The sequence below is a fragment of the Aedes aegypti genome, unplaced genomic scaffold, assembly GCF_002204515.2.
Source record: "Aedes aegypti strain LVP_AGWG unplaced genomic scaffold, AaegL5.0 Primary Assembly AGWG_AaegL5_hic_scaff_2119_PBJ_arrow, whole genome shotgun sequence".
Taxonomy (NCBI): Eukaryota; Metazoa; Arthropoda; class Insecta; order Diptera; family Culicidae; genus Aedes; species Aedes aegypti.
This window is the reverse complement of record NW_018735619.1, coordinates 20,493-31,360: the sequence shown is the minus strand read 5'-3', so window position 1 is coordinate 31,360 and position 10,868 is coordinate 20,493. Positions and strand designations below refer to the sequence as shown.

General features: G+C 38.0%; 1 protein-coding gene across 1 annotated transcript; it reads right to left on the bottom strand.

Moving 5' to 3' along the window:
• Window positions 1–7,607: 7,607 nt before the first annotated feature.
• On the bottom strand, window positions 7,608–10,141 carry LOC5565030 (2-hydroxyacyl-CoA lyase 1). Its single transcript, XM_021856720.1, is given in 8 exon segments — window positions 7,608–8,172; window positions 8,230–8,857; window positions 8,860–8,925; window positions 8,928–9,494; window positions 9,497–9,539; window positions 9,672–9,794; window positions 10,079–10,095; window positions 10,098–10,141. Coding segments are annotated over 8 exon segments (1,692 nt in total). The 5' UTR covers window positions 10,126–10,141; the 3' UTR covers window positions 7,608–7,952.
• Window positions 10,142–10,868: the final 727 nt, after the last annotated feature.

The window sequence follows — 10,868 nt, the reverse complement described above, 5'->3', positions numbered from 1 at the left end:
CACGCACACGCACGAGAGTGAACGAGGCGCGGTATATACAGGCAAGGAACCCCCATAACCTTTACGTTATTAAGGTGACCCCTAACGGTGATGTGGCCAGTAGCGAAGGTGGCACGGAAGTAACTTTGGGAGCACGCGCAGAGGACGAAAGACTTCCGCCTCCAGATCTCCAAGAGGTTGAAACGGAATATTGAATGGCTGAAAACAACAAGCCGCTGGGGTGGACAACTACCGAGCGAGCTGCTAAACACACGGTGGTGATGCAATGACATGAGCGCTGCACTGGATTATTTCCATGATTTGGGAGGATGAAGTATTTCCGGAGATACAAAAAGGGCGACAAGTTGGAATCCGACTAAGGGCTGAAGCTAGGCGAGTCGGACTGAGCATCAATGTGTCGAAGACGAAGTACATGAGAGCGAGGCACTCAAGAGAGGTTACGGCACGCCCCCACTTCGAGTTCATATTGACGGTGATGAAATCGAGTGGTCGTAGAGTTCGTGTACTTGGGCTCACAGGTGACCGCCGACAGTGACACCAGCAGAGAAATCCAGAGACACATCATTGCTGTAAATCGTGCCTAGTTCAGACACCGCAGAACTCTTCGATCGAACAAAGTTCGCTATCGCACGAAGTTAACCATCTACAAGATGCTGATTAGATTAGATAATGACCGGTACTTCTCTATGGACACGAAGAGGATCAACGCGCCCTTGGTGTTTTCGAACGGAAGGTATTGCGGACAATCTACGGCAGAGTGCAGAGGAGGACGGAACGTGGAGACGACGGATGAACCGTGAGTTACACTAGCTGCTGGGAGAACCAACCATCATCCACCTCGCAAAAATGGAAGGTTGCGGTGGGCCGGGAATGTCACCAGAATGTCGAATAACAATCCAGTGAAAATGGTAGTCGAAACCATTACATTACTAATCGCTCGAAATTATTTCGTTGAAAGTTGTTTTACATAGAGCAAATTATATGATATGTTTTTCTTTTTTGAACTTTTGTAAATGCAATATTTAGTTGATATTTTTTGCTGTTAATTTGTTTGGAAAATAAGCTCAAAGATCTATAATGGAAAAAATACACTTTTAGCAATGAGGAAGTCATGTCCGTGTAACAATATTATTCTCGAAGCCCAGCAAACTCAGCACTGCTGGTCTGTTGTCAAATCATTCCATTTTACTTCCGCTTATCTCTCATATCAACGATCACTACGTAGGAGTGCAGCAGAGGCCACCCAGGCCTTAGCCTGGCTAGTAAGGTAGGTAAGTACATTCGGAGTAATGGTACATCTAAATTAGTGCATTCCGGATGATGGCATTCGGTCTAATGGATTTCGGGGTTATGGTAGAATCCTCAGGAACACATCAGAATTAACAACGCTAAACGCTCAAAATCCAGGATTTTATAAGGATTTTACTCAGAATTATTCCAAAAATTTGAAAATTTTGAAATTTCTCCTGTAAATTTTTTAGATTCATCAAATAATTTGACTAACTCACTAACACTTCGAAGCGAGGCTAGTTCATTTAGAATCAAGAGTAATCCACGGAATATCAATTTACTAGTTGTTTCCATATCCAGACAGCTACTGACTTATACCTTAAACAGCAACTGAAAGTTTTTCGTGCAAAATCACTCAATTGCATTCAAGTCGTCAAAAATAATTCAGTCAATAACCCGAATAGTGTTGTTTACGATAGAAAGGACTACTATAATTTTACCATACTAACAAGAAATCATTGGTTGGCGTGAGTAAGCTGTGGAAATACGACACACACGAGTCAAACAGATGAGCGAATGATGATAATAAATTCGAGCTGTTTAGTAGAATACCTATAAGTAGATGAAAAAACCGAATTTAGTACTATACCATTTAATTCCACTAGAGTTTGTATCCTTTGACAGATACGCGTATTTCGACCTCAACTGTAGACGGCCTTACAGTTGAGGTCGAAATACGCGTATCTGTCAAAGGATACAAACTCTAGTGGAATTAAATGGTATAGTACTAAATTCGGTTTTTTCATCTACTTAGATGAGCGAACTTATCTATGATTTTTCGACTGCTAAGTTGCATGGTTGACAACTCATGCATGAAAAATTGTAATCGTGAGTCTGAGAAATTGAGTTACTCACAACACTGCTTAAAATATCGGATTCTGCAAACATTAACATCAGGCATTACTACATGCAATATTGTGAATAAATTCTGGAAAAATCCTTGGAATTTGAGGAACAATTTCTTCTCCTAATTCTCGTAAAAACATCTTGATGAAACATTTGAATCCTGAGATTTCTTTAAAGCATTTCAATAATAAGAATCTCCAGAGAAGTTCATCAGAAAAGGGATGTTTGGATAATTTGTTGAATTTAGGGAATGAACTGCGGAACAAGTTTTTGTCTCCGGCACCAAAATACCCCTATACACTCAATTAAGGGGTGCTGAATTCTATCCAGCTTTTTACGCTAGCTACAGAAATGAAAGGGTGATTCGATTTGACGCTTCTTGCCTACAGATTTTATAGTACGATCTAAACAAGCTGTGAACTGAACTTATTGATTGGTCTGTCAAAAATTTCACAAATTTGTTTTTCAGTTTGCAATCGTTCATTGGGAAATCTATTTTTAATATTTATCAATTATTCTCAGAAATTACATTTTTCTTTACTTTATTTGGGCAACCGAACAATTTGCGCTTGTAGACCGATTTTCGAGACACTTATCAACTTACTCGTCAAGCTATAAAGTTAATTTATACCTTCCACCGCACCATCTTCCGTTGACTTACTTATTCTCAGCAAAACGGAAACTAACACACGGGGACGTGAAGTTTAACAGGGCTGATTGAATTATAATTTGCTAGACGAAACCCTCATATGGCCATTAAAAAGAAGGCTAAGATACATACCCAATAAAGGTAAAAAAAGGTTCAAATCGGGAGGAATGATCTAAGAAGTTATTTAGAATGAATTAGTTGCCCTACATGGTTTATGAAAAGTATCTTCATTGTCTAGGTATATTTGTACAGATGTGGTTGTCACATGCACTTTTAATATGTTTCGAGCAGTAAAAAGAAAAATTCACGGGATGATGATATTGCAAAGGGGGAAGTGAAAGGATCAGCACTTTTCGGAGGCTATAGATTTGATATCTTTTTGCAGTATGAATGTTAACATCGTCATAAAAATTCAAAAGAATCAATTAATGAACTGCATATGGCTACGCCCAGGGCAATGTATTATTTTAAATAATTATTTAGCTACTTTAAATTTTTATAAGTATCATAATGATTAGTGATCCTCATGGAAATGTCTCATACTGAATGATCACGTTTTGGGTTTAAACATGCTGCCGCCGTTGTTTGTTCGTCTTCTAAAATAACAAACAGTTCAAATTAAATAGAATACTAGCAAATATTTTTCATTTCACTATCCTAAGAATAACTACTTTTTATTTTTTATTTTTCATGACAATAAACAGATTTGTTATGAGCCTCTGTACGTGCCAGGGCCGGATTGACAAGGGGGCCCGGGGCCATTATCTTGTTGGGGCCTTCCCCCCAAAAAAAACAATTTTGATACTTGAGCACAGACTAGATATTTGCAATGTTTTTATAAGGTTTTCTTCACCAGAGTCAAACTATTTTATAATGTAAAAAAATACATCGAGTTCGCTATGAACGTAAACAAATTGAAATTTAAATGAAGGTAGGTACTGTTTTTTTATATTTAATACATCTTAGTAGATTTTATATGCTTATAGGTTAAATTCAATGTTGTTTGCCAATGTCAACATCAAAATTCGTTTGACGATTATCTTCTTATAGCTGTCTTAATTCATACTATGCTTATTCTATTCATGTTCAACATTCAAGTTGTTGAACAAACAGATTTATTTAACAGTTTTGAGTTGAGGAAATTGCTGTAAGGCTGGTAGCAGGTCTTTTTTCTAGAGGCTTCCCAACAAACATTTTCACGGAATAAGAGTTAAACCAAACATACTCTCAAACATATTTCAGCTCAATTAATTGTTATTCAGCTACTAATGTTTGTTGGGAAGGTCTCTATTTTTAGAAAGTCTCTAAATAGTCTTTAATTATAACAGAAGATCTCTATTTTAATCAAAATGCTATCTGAAGTATCTTTTTCCCTCATAAGGATTGCAGTGAATCATGATGCCAAATTATACGCGCTCCAGAGAAAAAAAATCAAGGACATTATTGCAGCTTTTCCGTAGGTTCTCTAAGAATTTCCTCTCACATGTCTTATGCAAAAACTCATACGAGGATCCCTCTAGTTTTTTTTTTTTCTTTCAGCGATTTTGCAAAGGATGTTTAGGACTTTCTCCAAGAAAACCTTGAACACTCCAACGATTCACCATCAGCTATTTCCTCAGGGATTACCCCGAGTTTTTTTTCCCAAATAATATATTAGGAGTTCCTCCAGGTATTTTTTCACCAATCCTTCAACCGAATTCTACAGTTGCTACTAAGGAATTCGATGGAAGAATCAACTGATAGAATCCCGGATCACTTAGGCCTTCCTTTAAAAATATCTAAAAGAATTTTTGAAGATTTTCCTTGGTAATTTCCATTGTAATCCGTGTTAAAATCCAGGTTAAATTCCTGAGATATCCGAAACATAATTCTTGGAGAAACTACTCAGGAAAATAACTAAATCTTTGGAATTATCTCTGAATCTTTGGGAAGATACCTACATTTTCACGAAATTCCTAGAAAAAACATGAAAAAATACTTACAGTAATACAAGCAGTAACACTGTCGTAATGTCGTAATGAATAATAACAAAACAGAAAATAGAAATGTCTGGCCTGATTCTCTTTTCTTCTGGTTCATTTTAGGTTACATTTTGTTTTTCTGTTTCCTGTTTGATCCATTTTCGGTCTCTTTTTGTTTCCGGTCTGGTCTTTTTTTTGGTCCATTTTTTCAAGATAGAGTAATCTAAAGTCCCTATATTCAAGGCACACGCTACCAGATCTGCAATGTGATCGATTTTCAAAATAAATGGTTAAATAATTAAGCCCTACTACTTGATCTGCAGATATATATTGCATTCGAACCTAGTCCTCAACTTCGTTGAGAAAGCTTTTGTTGTAGTTGGAAAGTCATGTTAGAAAAGCGTTAAGAATTTGAGCAAAAGGATGGCACTCCACTTGTTTATCCAAATCGTTTTTGAATCTTCCTTGATCTTCTTGTTTCTTGTAAAGTCAACACTGATTGTTTTGATATTTTGTTCTAGTAATTTTAAGTTTATTTCCTAAAAAATCGCCCATTGTTCCAGATTTATTGAAAAAAAAAGATTTATTTAAATCATTTTTTCAATATTTGTGGGAGCCCTTAAAATGTTGGGGCTTGGGGCCATGCCCCCTCGGATCCCCGTTAATGCGGCCCTGGTAGTGCCATAAATTCTTTTATTCTTTGGACTTGAACTGTGCGCCGTGTGTTGGTGCTGTCCCTCTCTCTCACGGGCTACTTGTAAACAGTAAAAGTCAAACGTTTTATAGCATGCATAGGCTCATATCCATAGCTTTGATCCAGCCATAAAAATAATTATATAGTATGCAAGAAATGTCAGTGAGGGGTGATTCAAAAATTATAGCATGCTAGCGTAAAAAGCTGGACTGCCGTTTTCAAAAATATAACACCACATCTTGTGTATGAGATATTGGCTGTTGAAAATGAAAAATAATAATATTTTAACCAAACTTGCATGCAAGTTTGTCAGCTTGTAAGGTAATTTATTTGCTTATTTTGCCACAAAATTCAATTTTTATGTAACAATACTTATCAACGAAGTTTATACTACTATCGATGCAGGAAAGTTAGTTTTTGGTGCATTGAAAAAGTATTGTATTGCTGTTTGCATTTGGTATACAAATCTTGACTAAACGTCCTCCAAATGCAGTAAAACAAATCAATCGAAGGACTCCTAGCAACGATTATAGAAATCACCGCCGCCCTAGCAAGAAATTCTATCTTTGACACCGCATTTCTTGTGAAAAATCTTACCGCATTTGGTGTTCCCGCATTTGTTATTTTCGTTTCAAACGCAGACAGCAATATTTTCCCATATAAGAGAAACAAAGAATGTTGTATAAAAACAGCAAGCATGTTTAAAAAATCAGTTCAATCTAAATTTAATCGGGCAATTTCAACCAAATTTTATCTAAAATGAAAATTTTTGTCCTATCTTGCATTTTTGATGGATTAGACCACAAAAAAGTTTGATGAATTAAACTTTGAACTTTATGTTAACATCAATTAAAACCTAAAGTGCTTTATGCAACTTTGGCAACTTGTAGCTAAAAATTGTGACGTACCGTAAAACGGGGTAACTTTGATAATGCGGGTAACTTTGATTGTGCGAGTCCCACAACATATTAAACGAAATAACGAAGTTTCTGTAAATCAGTTAAGCAAAACAAATGCAAAAGTAAAGAGTATTAGTATGACATTTCATGTCAAAGCTGTTTTCATTGGAATCAAGTGCATTTGAGGCTTTTTATACGAATATTAAAAATTGACACAATTTTAGCATTTTTGAAACGCTTACAAACAATCTGTTCTACGATCACTATTTGATGTAGTTTTGAATAGTTGGCCACTTATCTTTGACAGCCTAGTTATCATAGAACTTGAATACGGTCTCAAATCTCTTAGCGAATAGCATTTTCACAAACTGGGACCATTTTTGTAATCTAAGTCAGAAATTTCCATATAACGTTAAACGCCTAGAGGTATGCAATGCCCTACAAATGTTCGTTATTCATTCAATTTTGTTCGATTCATACTCCATTATCAAAGTTACCCCTTGTTTTAAAAATATAAATTATTATTCTTTGAAACAGCATGCATAAATATTCAAGTTTTCTTCGAAAAAACTATCAAAGGAACACTTCTGAGAATGGCATGAGATCTGACAATCCCTAATCTGCTAGTGACACATAATTTGCTCCTTGAGACACGCAAATATGTCATTTTTGTTACGCTGTGTAATTTGTTGCAAAATTCTTGAACAATTACCAGGAATAATGTACGCATTTTTTTACATAACTTTCAATGGCTAAACAGTTTGGTAAAACTTTGAGGAGTAATAATATAGTTTCTTTTTAAACAAATAAGTTGATATAGTAGGAAATACTTTGAGGAGAGCACTTGCACAGTTACTAACTGTTGCCAAAGATGCTATTTCTATAATCGTGTGGCAGGTATAATGATTCTTTACGCCCAGGAAAATCAAGAAATTGTCCTTTACGAAAAGATCCTCGACCGACAAAGAATCGAAACCAGACACCATCAACATGGCTTTGCTTTATCGCCACGGATAACATCACTAGGTTTAGAAAAGTGCTTCCTGTAGACTTCGGAGTTGAACTTTCTCCCTGATGACAAGTGGATCCAAAAACGTTAGCTTTCCATCTTTTTCCTTCTCGTGGATGAACTTGCTCTCCTTGTGTACGCATAAAAAAAACTGAAAAACATGCAGTGGGAGGCTGTTGGAAGATATTGCTCTTCATCATGGAGAAATAGATGTGTGCCCTTATATATAAAGCTTTCTCATAGAAAAAAACAAGACTGCTTCGATCTTGATGAAAATGTATTTATTTAATCATACCTGATGCATCAAGCTCTTGTGAGATTCTAGAATTATTCAAAATTTAAAAAATATAAATCTCCAAAACAGTTACCAAATCATGAATATTGTTAATGTACGAGTGATCCATAATAAAACTACAATACATTGACATTCTTTTTCATGATTTTCAGTTGTTTTTCAGAATCTAATTATTTAAATTTGAAAACGCTCGAATCTCAATAGAACCATAAGATACATAAAAACCATACCTAGCACCTTCAAACCCCATTTACCTATGAATGTACTCAGCTAAAATGTAAACCTTTCGCCACGGTTATCTATCACATATTACAACTTCGACTCGGTCAACCACTGGAAGTCCTGAGGTTTGCGATCGGCCGTCGGGCTTATGATCACATTGATGATCGTCGGACGATCGGTCAGGGTCAGTGCTTCCTTTACCGCTTGCTGCAGCTCCGGAATGGTACGAATGAAGTGTCCCTTCAGCCGAAACATGTTCATCATCGCTTCATAATGCGTTTCGACATTCAGGGCCGATGGTGGAGTACTGAAAGATGTATAGTGTTAGCAGACCAGAATACGCTGAAGAGTGGTTCATACTTACACTTTCGTTAGATCTCCAGCAGTACGCATATCATTGTAGGCTTCTAAGTCGAATCCGGAATAGATACCATTGTTGTTGACAACGACAATTACAACCGGAAGTTGATACCGAACCATGGTCTCAATCTCCATTCCGGAGAAGCCAAATGCTGAATCACCTTCAACGCAGATAACCTTCTCTCCTGGGAATCGATCCCGGCACACAAGTGCGGCAGCAATGGCAAATCCAGGCCCAACTCCCATCGTTCCGAAAGTACCGGCATCCAAACGATGCCGAGGCCATTTGTTGTGCAAGAAGGTTCTTCCAATGTCCATGGTGTTGGCTCCTTCACTGACTATGATGGCATCCTTTGGAATCAGTTCCTGCAGATGATGGAAGACAGCGTGGTAGTTCAGCGGAACCTTCTTGTCCATTGCCATTTGCTGGACAATTTTCTTGTTCTTTTCACACTTGGCTTTCAGATCGATCCACCAGTCGTTGTTCTTATCGAAGTAGAAGTGCATGCTGGCAAGTTCATCGATCAGCTGCTCTGTAAACGGAACAATATCCGATTGGACAGCCACGGAGCTCAGCACACTGTTATGCAGCTCTTCAGCACTCAAGTCCACTTGAATTATCTTGACGTTGGACTGAAACGAGGTTGCCGACCGAAATGAAGCATCCAGTTCAATCGGGCTCCGAGGAGCAGAATAACACTGCCTTCTGCAAAGCAAGAGTTCTTGCAGGCGCTACGCACTGAGGGTCCAGATCAGGAACTACACCTTTACCCATTGGAGTAGGAAGGAACGGAAGGTTCGTTTGGTGAACTAATTGCCTGAGATGTAGTTCAGCATGAGCGTAGGCAGCTCCTTTGCCAACGATTACCAACGGACGTTTGGCCTTGGCAAGTAAATGGGCAGCTTCTTTGACGGATTTCGTATCGGGAAATGCAATCGGGCGCTCTGGGTGAACGTATTGCTTTGGAACACTATCCTCGGGAACTCTTGCCAGCAAGAGATTACCAGGCATATCCAGGTATGCCACCCCTGGTCTACCGTAACATGCTAGACGAACCGCCTTTTCCACATGTTGTGGAATTAGAGGGATACTTGCCGGTCTGGCTGCATACTTACAATACGGTCTACTCAGGTCTACTTGAGGACACTCCTGAAACGCACCGATCCCCTCATGATCTTGGAAAGCAGCACCAGCAACGACGATCAACGGCCAGCAGTTGATCTGCGCATTTGCCATTCCAGCAGTAACGTGAAGCAATCCTGGTCCGGTACGACCAAACAAACTCCGGGCTTTCCAGTTAGATAGCCAATGGCCTAAAAGTTGCTTAGTGTGATTATTCATAACTCACGTCGAATGTATAATTTCTACCACCAAGTAATGCTCAAACATTTTCGTGTCGAATACAATCAAACAAAAAAATTGAGTCTACAAGAACGCATTCTTACCTGAGCAGCATAACAAGCAGATTGCTCGTTTCGCATACCGATGTATTTGAGACCCTCTGCTTGCATCGCCATCGACAGCTCCACCACCGGAATACCGACGATGCCGAACACATATTCAACGCCCTGATAACGAGAAAATATAAATACGTCGCGTATCAGCCCGAGAAGATATAAGCCGTAATTGGCAAACAAGATTATTAGCTATTTAATGGCGCTTGGAGATAATCAACGATTCCAAAGTCCTTTCATCATCATACTTGAGGATAAAAAATACATTTTTTATAATATTTCAATCCTCAAAATTGGTTAGAAAATATACAAAGTCAAATTTTCAACAAAAGCGATTCATCATCATCGGGAAGCAAAACTCATACACCTGAATATTTCAATTCACTGCAACTACTTACTTGTTCCTTCAATGACCTGCCAAAACCGTATTTCCGTCCACTTCCATATTGTACACTGTATAACGATCTATAAAAATGTAAATCAATCAATAATTAACCCAAAGATAAAACTTCACCAGCTCAAATTTTCAGCAGACATGAAGTGGGCAATAAAACAATTCTCACCTTATCACGACAGACGAAAAGCGAACAGAGCACAAAACGCAAAGTTCAAATGGAAGGAAGCAGGAATCGACACGGCAGCGGCAAAAACACAACCATTCGCCACGGCAGAAAGATTTGTTTTGGTTGCCGTTCCCATTCGAACGTGTCAAAATGCTGGCCAGCCGGCAATAAATTGCTGAAGGCATTGGGTTAGGCGAATGGCTGCGTTCTGATGACAACCTAGAATGGCTCCGTTTTTTGTGCGCGCGAAGTTACAGCACACGGAAACATGTGATTAGAATGCGTTGACTCATTTGTCATAAACATTTAAGTTGGTGTTTTGAGTCAATGAACGTAAATTATGATTTGGCTTTTACAATATCTGTATATAAAGTCAATTCTCAATCACATAACATCAATATTATTTCCACGCAGAGTGTCTACTACCTGGAAAAACTTGGAAAACCTGGAATTATCGGAATTATCAGGACATTTTATTAAACCTGGAAAAATCTGGAATTCTCAGGAATTTCGGCTACACTCAGGGAACTTATTTTGAAACATTAATACATGGTAGACTATGTCATTTTTGGGACACAAAATCTCCTCAATCAAAATGCCAGTTCTTTTTTGATCAGCATAAAAC